This window comes from Physeter macrocephalus, chromosome 2, assembly GCF_002837175.3.
Source record: "Physeter macrocephalus isolate SW-GA chromosome 2, ASM283717v5, whole genome shotgun sequence".
Classification (NCBI taxonomy): Eukaryota; Metazoa; Chordata; class Mammalia; order Artiodactyla; family Physeteridae; genus Physeter; species Physeter macrocephalus.
Window position 1 is genome coordinate 9,360,438 of NC_041215.1, and position 13,968 is coordinate 9,374,405.

The following is a 13,968-nucleotide window of genomic DNA, read 5'->3' on the forward strand; positions in this document are numbered from 1 at the left end:
TATAACTTCAATATACAGTCATTAGAAGGGGAAAAAGTATGAGAGACAGAGTATAAATCACCAGATTGGGCCAACACCTACACCCAGATTCAAACAGCAGCTGGGAAGTCCCGAGTAACAGCAATCTGGAGTCCCAACTGGGAAGGATCCTGGGCGGTGCGTCCACCCCACAGGTGAGACTTCAAATTGCAGTTCTGGGGACTTCCGTTTATAATCCCAGGCCGTAAACTGTTATCATCAGTTTGTGCGCAAAAACGCAGCTTTGGTTCAATCATAACAATGCTGTTGGTTTCAACGTGTGAGTCACAAGATTTTCTAGACCTGGGGGGACTGGCCAGGTCCCCAAGGCTCAAGAAATTCTAAGACCCACTCCCTTTCTTATCGTAAGTGCTGCTTGACTTGTTTATAACAATTGTGTGTGAGCAGGCACGCAGTCCAGGCAGGGTCACAGGTTGGTCAGAGGCCTACTTCTGCCTCTGAAGCCTGAACAAGACTACTTTACTAGTTTTCCCAACATAGGGCCATGTTGTTGTTTAAATAATGACTATATATGCAAAAAAAAGAGCGTTTGTAGTGGGGCAGGGGGAGGTGGCATAAAATGTTGACAGTGATTAACCCTTAAAAATTTTTTTATTCTGTATTTCCTAAAATGAATATGTATTTCTTCCGAAGAATGAAGTTATAAAGATTTATAATTAGCCCTATTTTTTAAAAACTTAACTTACAATTATAAAAGAATACACAAGTTCAGCCTTGTGGCAGACCTCCTCCTCAGTACCTGCAGGAGAGAGAAGGTAAAACAAGTTCTCCAAGGAACTCCTCAGGAAGGTCACCTCTGTGCAGCCCCAGCCTGTGCTGAAAGGGTGGTCTTCTCTTGCCTCAGAGCTGGGGTGAGGTGGGGGTGGAGTGGAACCATCTGGTGGCCAAAACTTGAGCTGCACAACCCTCCCTCTTTCCCATGCCCTAGCCAAGCTTCTGAGGCCTTCCTCCCCCAGGCCCTCCCTCTGTGGAAGGATTCCTGCCTCACTTTCCCACCTAGCTCACCATTTGTGGCTGTCCTTGAACCCTGGCCCTTGGCCAGTCTCTCAGACTCTCCCTAGCCATGGGCTTTTTGTGCCCCACTCATCTCCCATCCACCTACCCCAGCTCCCAGGAGGGAGGGGGTAGAGGGCTGGTGGGTGGCTTCCTGCGCCACAACCAGGTCTGGTCTCATGCTTTGCTGCTCCTTGTTCTCCCCATCTCAAGTCTGAGCCGAGGCCCAGCTGTCCTGAGTCAGGGTACTCCATCTAGGTACGACATCTGAGGTCTGGCCCAGGCTCCCTGAACCCCATCTGCTGTAGGGACCACTCAAGGTGCCCTTAGAATCTTGTGCCTGCCCCCAGATGGAGTGATCCAATACAGGGCTCCCAGCTGCAAGCACCAGTACCCTGCATCCCCAGCTCCCTGGACCCTCCCGAGGCCTGGGAAGCACTGTATTCCACAGCTCTAGGCAGGGTTGGGTCTCTGGACAAAAGGAGCCAATATCGAGGTCTGCCTGGCATTTCTGCTCTCAGAGGGGTACAAAGAGATAAGGAAGAAGAGGTCATCATCCCAGGTTGCCCAGTGGCCACAGCCCAGCTGGGGAAGTTGGAGACGGGGGGCAAGGTCCCTGATGGGAGTCCTTGGGAGCTGGTAACAGCCCAGCCAGAACTCCTGCAGGAGTTAGAGAGTGGCCTTCACCATACCATGACCCTGTAACACTCCCTATGCCTCAGCAGAAATGTCACAGGGAAAACAGCTGAACAGGGCTTATATCAGCCTTCCGGGAGATAGCAGGCACCTTCTGTGTCTTCCAGAACAGCCATGGGACTCGGCTGTACTGTGTATGGGGTGCAGGAGAGCAGATCTTTGGGTTGTTTGGGAGAAACTGTATCAATGAGCAAATCTTCTGATTATAAAAGTTGGCTTGAGGTTGGAAAAAATGTGCAGGTGAAGAAGCCATGTCTGTGGCTGCAGTTTGCAATCCCAGTGTGAGGTCCCACCCTGCTGGCCAGAGGGGTCAAGGTCACTCCTAACAAGTGGGGTCAGAGGTAGCCAGGGTGATCAGTCTGGGCACTAGACACCTAGCACCCACTGGGAGTAAGCTCAGAGCCCTGCTCCACCAGGCCCTGTGGGCTTCTGGCTCCAGCTCCTCAGGCTTACCCTTCTGGAAGCACAGGTATGGGACCAGGCTGGGGAAGGTGTCTATGCATGGTCCCACATCCTCCCTCCTCTGAGAGGGACCAAGCCTTGGTCTCCAGATCCAGACCAGCCCCCCACTTCCTGGCTTTGTGACTCTAATTTCATCAAACCTCAGGGGCCTTCTGGGCTGCACATGGACAGGTCCCAGACAAGGCGAGCAGGAAGGGGCTCCAGCCAGCAAGACCTTATGGGCTGGGGCCACCAGCTGCCTAATTGCTCCCCTGGATCTCAGATCCCAGTTCCGACAGGATGAAGGAATCAGGACTCCACTTGGTTGCAAATGATAGAGGTCACTTCAGAGTGCCTCAAGTGAAGATGGGAATTTATTGAGCTCTGATACTGAGAAGCCTAGCGATAGATCCTGACTTCAGGCCTGGGTAAACCCAGGTCTCCAAAAATGTGTATCTTTTTCCATCTTAGGGATCTGCTTTGCTCTGGATTCTTCACTCTCAGACAGCCTCTCCCCACCCAACCCCAAAGGTGACAAGAAGGTCCCCGGCATCACCACTCTACCCTCTAGCCAGCTGTGCCACTGGGCAAGGGACAAGCTCATCTTTTTTGCTGATTTTCCCATGTCCATAAGCAGACTGACAAGGGCCCAGCATGGGCCACACACTAATTCCTGAACCAATGCCAGGGCCAGGGGTATCTAGTGGTTATGTGGCCAGGCTCAGGCCACTGTCCTCCCAAAGGTCTCTCAGGGGCTGGTCCCCAAGGCAGGGCAGCAGCTGCAGATACCTCCAAAGGGGTCCTAGCATTCATGCTCCTCCCCACCAGAAAGCTGTGAATCCCCGAGGAGGATAGGGGGCAGATGTGGACCCTGCTCGGACCTCAGGGTTCCTGCTGTCTTGGTGCTAGCAGAGGGCCTAAGAATATCATCCTATCCCCACCTCAGTTACAGAGGGTAGAAGCCCTGGGGCAGGACAGCCTGATCTCCCAACTCAAGCTCTAGCCCTCAGCCATGGGACCTTTGCACATACCAGTACCTCCCTTTTCAAGTCTGTTAACTTCCTCTGGCAACTGCCCTAACTCTATACTGACCTGCACCAGCCCCAGCCTCAGGCCCAGCCAAGTTCCAGGCAGCCTGGCACACTCCACATCAGCCAGCCCTGTCCCTCCTCCCTATAACCCACTTGGAACCATCCGGCTCTCTGTGACACTAGACTAAGTGTCTGCTGCCCACCACTTTTTAAGTGCCACAAGGGCCCAAGCTGGATCTATTTTCACTCACCATTAGGTCCCTAGTACCAAGACATGCATGAAGCCTGCTGCTTAGGAAAGAGGGAATGAGTGAGTGAAAGTGACAGTGCACTGTGGAGGTAGAGAAGCAAATGCGGCAGCTCCTGAACCAGCTCTGCTGTTTCCTAGCAGAATTACTCAACCAACCTACTCCTTACTGTCGCTGAGCCTCAGTTTCCTCAAAGGTCCAATGGGTGCAATAAACGCCTACTCCTGCCAGGGCCTGCAGAGCCTTGTGAAGCTAGAGATGTATTACATTAGGAAAAATGCTCTAGAGAAGACGTAAAAAGCTTCGTTTTTTCTCTAACACAACTGAAGAGTATCTGTTTAGAATTTCAGGACTTTTTTTTTTTTTAAAGTAAAATAAAAAACACCAGATGGCTTCGAAGTACGCAAATGTTGGGCCAGTTCTCGTGACCTTCCTCGTGAGACCCAGCCCAAAGTACAGGCGGAAGGGGAGGGGACGGCCGGGAACCAGGCGGGGGAACGCAGACCTCTGTGACTCACGGCGGGGCCAGATTAGGGGTCCCGAGATTAGGCCCGCTGAGCGCAGGCCAGCTGCGCGGAGAGGTCAACCAGCGCCCCTCTGGGAGGAGGCGGCTTCCTGGGTTCCCCCAGCTTTGCTCAATACTTGGGGAATCCCGGCCTCCGACTTCCGGCTCTGCAATAAATCCCATGTTCGAGTTCTGACACCGCCTCGGCTGCCCAATTTTGGCAAAGTCCCTTTCCATCTCTGAGCCTACCTTGTGCTGCGTCTCTGGTGCCCTGAGTCTGGCACACAGAGGGGCGCATACCCGTAACACGTGTTATTATGCCCGACATTGTACTCTGTGACTTACACAGACTGCCTTAAACAACATTACGACCCAGGAGGTAGGTTCCATTGTTATCCCTATTCTACAGACAGGAAGGCTGAAGCGCAGAGCGATTCAGTCCCCTGCCCAAGGTCCCACGTCTACTCACTGGTTGAGTCTGGGTCTGAACTCAGGAAGCGTGCAGCCCCCACCAGCCCGTTTCCAGAATCTAACGCCGGACGCCCACGTGCTACAGCCGGGACTTACGCCTGGGAGCCGCCCCTAGCCCGCTGCCCAGACTCCTGGGGGCCAAGTGCCCGCCGTTGTCACGACAACCGGGGGCCAATGGGAAACGGGCAGGCGGGAGGAGGCCACGCCTCGACCCCGCCCCTGGAGGAGGGCTACGAGCTATAAGGGCCAGAGGCCGAGCGGCGGGAGCTAGAGTCCAGGAGCGCGAGGTGCGCACGGGTCTATCCAGTGTCAGCTGAGCGTAGAGGCCCGGAGCCGGGAAGGGCGCGAGGAGCGGCCAAGATGTGTGGTGAGTGCAGCGCCCACCTGCGGCCCCCTCCGTGGCGGCCGCGGGTTCCGACGCCCCGGCCTCTCAGAGCCTGGGCCCAAGAGCTGGGCCCTGGGGACTGGAGGCGGCGCGAGATGGGGGCGTCGATTTGCCCTGGTCCCCGACAGAGGGGCTTTCACGGGCTGGGCCTGCCTCCCCTTGCCCCGGCCGCCCAGTGGGTGTCCCAGGGAGGGGTGAAGGGGAGGGTGCCCAACCCCGTTCTCGAACCCACAGAGGGGAGGGAATTGGTCCTGTCCTAGGCCTGGACCCTCGAAACACAGAGGTGTGTCCGCACCCCATGTCCAGTGAGGAAAGCGCCCCCAAGTCGCCCACAAGGCGGCCAGGCGCAAGCTAGCGCGCATCCCGGGCGCGGGGTGCCCAACGCGACTCTTAGCCCATCGCGAACACCGATGAGAGGCGACCACACCTGCACCGTCCCCGTGGTGTCGGGAGCAGCCCCTGGTAAGCTCGGGAAGGGCCTGTGCGTCCTCCTCGCGTCCCAAAATGAACTTCTTGTCCCTAGAAGGGTTGATTCCGGATTGCCGCCTCTTCGCTGGAAAGAGCTCTCGGCGAGGCGCGGGGAAGAAGCAGCACCTACCGCCGAGCTTCGGGCGGAATCTGGGAGAGGGAGCCCTGGACTGGGAGCGGGATCGGGCCCCAGCGTCTCGAATACCGCGGTGACTGGGCGCGGTCCCTCAAGGCTGCGGGACGGTGGGGAGGGCGGCGCGGCCCTGCGCGCACATCTGCAATTCCTTACTCTCCTTGCTGGACCGCCTCCGCTGGCTGGGGAGAGGGCCGAGAACTTCTGCTGGGACAAAAGGTCACTGTGCATTTTTTTTTTTCCTTGAGTGGGATTCAGTTTCCCATTCCAGCCTCCTGTGGCTGGAGGACCTGGTGGAACTTTTGAAGCCATGAAAGGCCTCTGTCTGACCGTGCTCAGGGCTGCTGGGGTCGGGTGTGCCAGCAGTGAGCCGTGGGCCAAGGTCTGTACAGGCCTTGTTTCTGAGGCCAGGCGCTCCTGAAAAAGTGAAAAAGGACCGACTGACCAAGGAGCAGGCAGCTGACTTTTGGGGTGCAGCCTCCCCCAGGCCAAGCAGACATCAATTTAAATTACTGAACCCTCAGCAAAAATGTCAGGACTCCTGGGCGTCATTGGTAATGTACATATAGGGCTGCCTGTAGGCATTCCTGGGGAGAGAGATATGGCAAAGGTGGCAATTTTGCCAAGAATATTTGGGTTCCAAACTCCTTAGTGCGGCATTCAAGGCCCTTGGCCACCTGGTGGTCTTAGAGCCAGACTGGTGCACCAAGACCCACCCACTGGGTTTGCCCCTCCAGCATGAGCAGCTTCCCTCCTTCCTCCTCTCAGTTGCCCTTACGCCCCTACCACCACCCTAGCCATCCTGCTTCCTATGTACATCCACCTTTCTCTGTTGTCCTTCTGAGCCTGGGGGCGCTCAGACTCTCAATTCTGAGTTTGTTCTGCTTTCTTAAAGGGCTGCTGTGTTTTTGGCCCCTAGGGAAAGGATGAGCTTTGGTTTGTAACTACCTGTGTCCTCCCAACAGGGCTCCCTGCTGGCACACCCCACCCTCCAACCCCAGTTAAGTCGGGGAGTCTTGTGGAATTCCTGCATGGGAAAGTTATTTCCTTTTCAAGTAGCCAAGAGAAAGTCTCAGCTGGGTGCTAATGTGCCTTTAACATCTTTCTGACACTTGCCGGAGCACCCCTTGCACAGAGGAAGCTGTCCTGGGCTCAGAGCTCAGAGCAGCAGATGGCTAAAATTGAACCCATTGGTTTGGTTTGTTGTGGGTTTTTTTTTTTTTTTTTGGATTATGATCTGTGTATATATGGCAAGTGATATTAGTTTTCCTTTATGTTTGTTTTCTTTTGTAATGAATTTAAGTTTTAAAAACTTTGGTCAATTTTATAGAAAAATATTAAAGAAATGATTGTGCTTTTGGTACAAGGATAGTACAAAAATTGTGAAGGTGCTCCTGGAGTAAACCACTTACCCTCTTCACTTTACATTTGGGGAAATTGAGGCCCAGAGAGGTCTGTGCATACCTTTGTCTGAGCAGTTGTTTTAGGTCTTTTCTCTGGACTGGCTGTAGCCCTGCTGGGATTTGCCACCTTGAAGCCACCTCAGAGCTCAGATCTCTGGGGCTGGTTCCGCAGTGGTCAGCAGGTGTTGAGCTGAAGGCACCGGGCTCACAGTGCCTCCTGCTCTCCCTTGTCTTTGCTGCTTCTCCCACAGGAAGCTGGACCCAGTTCTAGCTGATCCTCCACACACTAAGCAGATCACCCTCAAAGTTTTAATGAACTAAGAGTTTATCTGAAGCAACACATAGGTACTCATGGGTGGTTTTGTTGACATCTGGGAATTGCTGGCATTTTGCTGACTTTCTGCTGATAAAAAAGGTTACTATATTCCCTCTCCCTCCCTCCTTTCCCCACTCTAGAGAATAACTGCTCCTGGAGAGGCCCTGTTTTCCAGGCCCTGGGGCTCTGTGGGCATGGTCCTCCCCTCAGAGAAGGGGCAGGTAGTTGGAGGGGCAGTCCAGAGGCTGACCAGGGACGGAGTAACTCATGAGGTAAATGCTGCCATAGAGGGAAGACCTAGGGCACGAGCTGCAGCCTGGCAGCCCCATGCCAAACTGGCAGCCAGACAACTTTCTGTTTGGTGCACAGAATTTAAACTTTTTTTAAAAATTTAATTATTGTAGTTACCAAATAACACAATTGGGAGATTTCACATTAAATAGATAGGATTTTGACTTCTCTTGAAAAAATCCGAGGATGAGCAACTCTGAGTCCATGTTTCTGAATAGTTTACAGTGATCCCTGGGATGACAGTTGCAAGCTCCCCATTTCTCCCACCCTGACCCAGCTGCCCCACTCACTGATGGTACCTGATGGCCCTCATGCAGTCTGAGGTTGGGACCCCAGCACAGTGGAGGCAGAGACACTGACTTTCCCCAGAAGAGAGAGAGGGACCTGGGACAGTGTCACAGGCCTGATTTCAAGTATGAGCTCTACAGAGAGAAGAGGGTGATAGGTGTGCCAGGCTGAGGGCACAGCATATGCAAGGGCATGGCGGCATGCATGCTTGGGGATGTGACAAAAAGGATTGCATGTCCCATCTATGAATTCTTAAATCTTCCCTGTCCTTCATTACTACACTTAGTCATCTATGAGGCGGGGAAAAAAGGACTTGAAGAAGAAAAAATTCTTAGTTTTTGCTAGAAGGTAAAGCCCTTGCCTTGAATTCATCATCTTTTGTATTAGCTCCTCTGGCTGCTGTAACAAATTGCCACAAACTTGCTGATTTAAAACAACATAAATCTATTTTCTCACAGTTCTGGAGACTACTTGTCCAACAATCAGTTTTACTGGGCCAAAATGGAGGTGCCAACAGGGCCCCATTTCCTCCAGAAGCTCTAGGGGAGAATCTGTTCCTTGCCTCTTCCAGCTTCTGGTGGTTGCCGGCATTCCTTGGCTTGTGGCTACTCATTCCAGTCTCCTCTTCCATGGTCACATCACTTTCTCCTCTTCCATATTAAATCTCCTTCTGCTTCCGTTTTGTTTTTTTTTTTTTGCAGTACGCGGGCTTCTCACTGTTGTGGCCTCTCCCGTTGCGGAGCACAGGCTCCGGACGCGCAGGCTCAGCGGCCATGGCTCACGGGCCCAGCCGCTACGCAGCATGTGGGATCTTCCCAGACCGGGGCATGAACCCGTGTCCCCTTCATCGGCAGGCGGACTCTCAACCACTGCACCACCAGGGAAGCCCTCTGCTTCCGTTTTATAAGGACACTTGTTATTTCATTTAGGGCCCATCTGTATTATTCAGAATAGTCTCCCATCTCAAGATCCTTAACTTAATCACATCTATAAAGACGCTTTTCCATTTACAGATAGATTCTAGGAGTTAAGACCTAATATTTTTGAGGACGATTATTCATCCTGCTACAGTTGGGTTCTTGCTTTCAGATGCCTTCTGCAAGAATAGTCCAGTGTTGCCAATCCCAGATGGCTACAAGAATGTTGACCAAAGGGCTACCAGCATCGCCTGCACCACACACACCCAACTCCTCTGGTCCCAGTCAGAAGGTGAATGTAGGCATCAGTTAAATACCCCTTCCTTCACTGGCGTCATGCCACACACCCAGATGGACCAAACAGTGTTCATACTTTCTCTAAAAGTCAGTTCCCATGTCACATAAATATCGTGCATCTTGCTCTCCATGTGTGTACGTGATACCCTTCCCACTCATCTCTTCTGTGCAATAAACAGGCATGGTTTTATTCCCCAGAATCAAGAGGGGCCAGGACACACACCCAGACCCACACACAGTGTGTTTACTGCACAGCAGTCTTTCAGGAGAACTTGTCAAATGCTTATGGGGGCTCACTTGCCTCTTGTCTTAGGTGAGGAAACAGCAATCCAGGGAGATTACTTGGCTTGGGAGAGCTCATCCTTTTGTCCCAAACTTCTTTTAGCTCTCAGAACCCTGTCATATTTGACACTTCCTTCCTCCTTATAACAGTTCAGTTCATGGATGGATGCCTCAGAAGAGACTGGACTGGAGTTGATGGAGCACAGACTCTGGGGTCAGGACGCCTGACTTGTTGCTTCTCCAAGCCATAGGAGCCTTGAGAAACAGAGCCCCCTACACAATAGTGTGCAGATAAATGTTTAGCAACCGGCTCTTTGGTTTACCAGTTTCTATGGTGTGAATACTCTCACCGTGGCTAATTTCAGGTCACCAGCATGAGGTCCCTGAGCATGGAGTTGGGAAGAGATTCACACAGTTGGCTCTTCGGAGCCAGTCTTAGCAGCTCTCTAACACTCCTGCCCCTACTTATGGGACTTTTGTGGCACTCTCTGGAGGGCTGCAGAGAGGCCAGCTGGGCGGCCAGCTGGGCAGGGGCTCAGCACGGCCTACCACCCTCCTCCACATCCTCCTCCTCCTCCTCCTCCCCATCATCATGCCATTTCCCCAACAGTCTTATTCATCAGGGGTTTCCCGAGTTCTGAGAAACCTTCTGGATATTTTGTGATATAAGATTAGTAAATAGTGCTTTTAAATTGAGGAGTTATTTTTATATTTAGCAAAATTTGCTTACAAAGGAATAGTAACTTGAGATTACAAACACTCTTGGGAGAACGTTCATTAGGTTCAAAGCCAAGTAATTTAATCTAGTCATCTGCCTCTTTTTAATTTTCAAAGGAAATATTTCACTGGAAAAAAAAAGTCTGGCTTTATCATAGCTGAATTTGGCAGTTTGAACTTCTTTTTTTTTTTTGAAAGTTTTTTTTTTAAGTACAATTAAGAGTATTTGTATGTTGCTTCCCCTTTGTTTTGGTGAAACCCTAAGGGGACAGGGACACCAGGAATTTTCTATTAAAAAGAAAAATGCCTTGCCCACATTTACTGCAGGAAGCAGAGTCCCCTGTTATCTCAGGGATTAGAGTGTTATGGTAACTTTAACCCTTGGAGTCCCAAGGAGGCCTGAAACAGGGTAAGGCTGTCCCCAGAAGAGCCAACCCCCTCCTGACCCTGAGCCAGGCCTGGGGACTCCTCTGCCTTTGTGACAGGATCCAGCTGTGCGATCTCCACCCTTACTCTCACTTCTGTGAGGAAGCAGCAGAAATTGTCCTTCCCACTTCATGAATAAAGTGGCCTTCCCCAGTCTGCACAAGGGAGGCCTGGACATCCAGAGAGGCCACAGCCTCCTTTTGCAGCCCTTTCTCCTGGCCCAGTGGCTTCCCCTTCCTTGGGGCCTCACCTGGAAGGGTATACTGCCCACCTCCCCTGGCATGCCACACACACACTCACACACCCAACACACTCACACACACCTGACACTCAAGCACAAACTCATGCACATAAACATACTCTCACACATACACACTCAACACACATACCTGACACTCAAACACACACATACACACACCCACACACACACCCTCAGGAATTTTATGAGGCATAAATCCAACTGGCCATGTCTTCCAATTTGGGACTTAGAATAGTATCTAATCTCTAGTAGACTCATGGACTAAGGAGGTCAACCTCTTCAATTCTGAGAAGCATTGGATGGTGGTGGAAAGAGTGACCTTGGTCTGGAGAGGGTCCCATCCTGTCTGGGTGGTGACATAGCTCCAGTGGAGCAAGCCCTACCCTGTATGAGGTACAGGTGGTATCTCTGCCTGGGACTGCTCACCCTCAGTCACAGTGAGGGCAGTGTCTTTCATTGGGAAGCTGATCCTTGGAAAGATGGAGAAGTTTTCCAAAATGATAGCCACAGAATCATAATGTGGACCCTAGCCCACCCACTGTAAACTTAGACCTTCTTCCCTCATCCTCCAGGCCCCAAAAAACCCCTCCCCCAATCCAATACACCGAGCACCCCAGGGGTTGTAGAGAAGGTTCCAGGAGTTCAGTGATCCTAGTTCTGGCTGGGAATCCAGAGACATTGCCCCTTCATCTTGTCATTGTAATTATCTGTCACTTGAAGGTCGAAGTGCCCCTACCTGCATGGATGGACCTCTGTGGTGCATTTGGTCCTGAGTTCCTATATGATCTCTCACGCCATATTTGGAGGGAACATTAGAATTCCCAGACCCCCAAGGTGGGCTGGGCTAAGGTGCCACAGTCCCCTCTTAAAGGGCTCGTGTCCATCCTGCATCACATCTGCAGTCTCTTCTGGAGTCCCTCTGAATTTGTCTGGGTTTTTCTACCTTTGGAACCTTTTCTCACTCACTTTTCCCATCAGTTTTAAGAGCGGGACCCTGAAAAGCTGTTTCGAAGCTCTGGATGCTAGGATGGCCGTGTAGGCAAGGGGTATACACTTAGCTGCAGTGGTTGGGCCAAGGCAGCCTCTGCCCCAGGGCTGGGCATCTCTCCAACCAGCTTGGAGGTATTTCGCCATCCCTCTTGGGCAAGGGATGTGTGTAGTGGGAGCCAGCTTGCTGTGGTTGCCTCTGCCCTGTGGGGAGGGGGCTAGATGGGAAGAGAAGGGTGGCGTTAGAAGCAGGAGTGTCCCGGGGAAGGAGTGACCTCCCAGGGGTCAGGGTAGGGTGTATCAACATGGCCTGGACCTCACCAGGGGAGCTCTGAGTGTGTCCATCAGGGGCCAGATGGGCATCTCCCCACAGGCCAGGCCCCCTCTGCAAGCTATTTCTCATCCCTTGGAGGAGGATTCTAAGACAGGTCTTATGCTAATTTGGGGGGCAGCAGTGATGAGCCCCCTGCAATCAGGTAGACCTGGTTGTGAATTACTCAACTCTTTGGACTTGGAGCCAGAGATGCCCTGTCTGTCCTTGGGAACCACAACCTGGATATAGGCATTGTGAGGATTAGACAAGATGAGGTTCTGAAAACATTGGCACATGGGAAGGCTTCATGAGTGGTCATAGTGGTGGTTGTGATTTACTTTGCAATCCCACCCACTGGAGTTCTGGGATCCTTCCCCAGGACCTGGTTCATTTATCTAGAAGGCTGTCCACTCCAGTCCTAGGGTCCTCACAGTGCATGATGGTTGGGGGTGGGTAATGCTGGAGCATATACGCCTTTGTGCTTGAGTGTCTTAGGGTTACCCTTAGAGCAGTGCCTCACTGCCGTGGTGAAAGGAGCTAACACTCAGGGACACCAGACTCAGCACTACCCACCTCTTTGGCCTTTCTGTCCCTCGTGCTTACACTTGGGGGTTCTCTCTGCTTGTGCATGGCTGAGGGTGGCTGTCTCCAGCCCAGCTCAAAGGTCACCTTCTCTGATCAACACCCCCCCCAAATACATTCATTTATTCATGCATTCATTCATTCAAAAAGTAGTTACTGAGTACCTAAACTGTACCAGGCTCTGCACTGGGTTCTGGGAATATAGCAAGGAATAAGACAGATAAACAAGACACGTGTGGTCTCCATCCTCATGAAGGTTACAATCCAGTGGGGAGTCAGACAAAAGACAAGAAGGGAAGTGCTATATAGGAAATAAACAGGGCCATGTGACTTTTTAAAAATCGGGAGAGGAGAAGGCCTGTAATAGGCCGGGTGCATGAGCTGTCGGCCACCTTTGCAGAGAGCCAGTCCAGGAGCCTTCTGCCCCTTTCCCACCTCTCAGCTCTCAGCCTCTCTGCCTGCAAGTCTCCTGAGGGGTCAGGTGGTCCCTGTGCATCATGTCCTCTCATGACTCGCCCTGCAAGGCCCCCTGACTGGTCCATCTTGGCACTTCGCAGCACGTAGCACAGTGATGAAGCCCCTGTGGGCCAGAGAAATATTTATGGGATGATTTACATCTTAATCATTCTGTAACCAGATCACACATTTGGTTTAATCATCATTTCCCCAAGTAGAAAGCCAAAAATAAATACCAGTATACTGGTACTATTTTCCTTGTGGTTTTATTTAATGATGATTTCTCAAGGGTTTCCCTTGTGCTGTATACATACCTGCATTTGTGCCGCACGCTCCCCAGGAGGAGGAAGCTCTTTGCCTGCTCCATTTTCACAGATACAGACACTTACTATGCGGCAGGCATTGTTCCTCTTGCTATACAAAGACTCCCATGAATTCTCACAGCAACCCTAGGAAGTAGGTGCTGCCATCACCATGCTCCACTGGGAGTTCAGTGACTTGCTCCAGGCCACACAGAAGCAAGGAGTGGGCTGGGATTTGAAATCGATATTTGGCGAAGGTGGTAGGCCGTAGCTGCCACCCTCTGTGCTTCTTGCTGTCACAGACTAGTGAGCAGGCGAGGGAGGAGGAACCCAGGCGGGGTGACCCTGAGCCTGTCTTTTTACACATTGGACCGTGTGCTCAGACTGCTTTCTGCCTTCTTGTGGCTGTTGTCCCTCCAGGTGAGCAGAGCTGGGGAGCCACGGTGAAGATGATTGGGCTAGCTGACAATCCTGTACCCACCACTCTCTAATACATATAGCAGCACATGGTAACGTACTACATACAGGCACGTGGCAAAATATCCTGACTGTACAAAAAGGACACATGCAGTGGGAAAGGAGTTTCTGCCTTCTGTCCAGCACCCTCGTCAGTGGCAACCACTGCTCCTTGGGTCTTCCAGAAACACGCTATGTGTCTCCTTGCCCCACCTTGGGTAATTTACAGATGTTCTGCAGGCCACTTTTTTCCCTTGACACATCTT

At 52.0% G+C, this 13,968-nt stretch overlaps 1 protein-coding gene across 5 annotated transcripts in view; it reads left to right on the forward strand.

Annotated features, from left to right (window-relative positions):
• Positions 1 to 4,692: 4,692 nt before the first annotated feature.
• GFPT2 (glutamine-fructose-6-phosphate transaminase 2) overlaps positions 4,693 to 13,968 on the forward strand; it is a 43,487-nt gene continuing 34,211 nt past the window's right edge. For 3 of the 5 annotated variants that reach the window (XM_055080116.1, XM_055080121.1, XM_055080124.1), the window contains exons 1-2: positions 4,693 to 4,791; positions 5,116 to 5,271. In XM_055080116.1, the coding sequence (XP_054936091.1) occupies positions 4,785 to 4,791; positions 5,116 to 5,271 (163 nt within the window). In that variant the 5' untranslated portion in view covers positions 4,693 to 4,784. Of the gene's footprint in view, positions 4,792 to 5,115; positions 5,272 to 7,334; positions 7,402 to 13,968 lie in introns of those variants that run through there. The other 2 variants (XM_007122257.3, XM_028498023.2) reach the window with 2 other exon arrangements.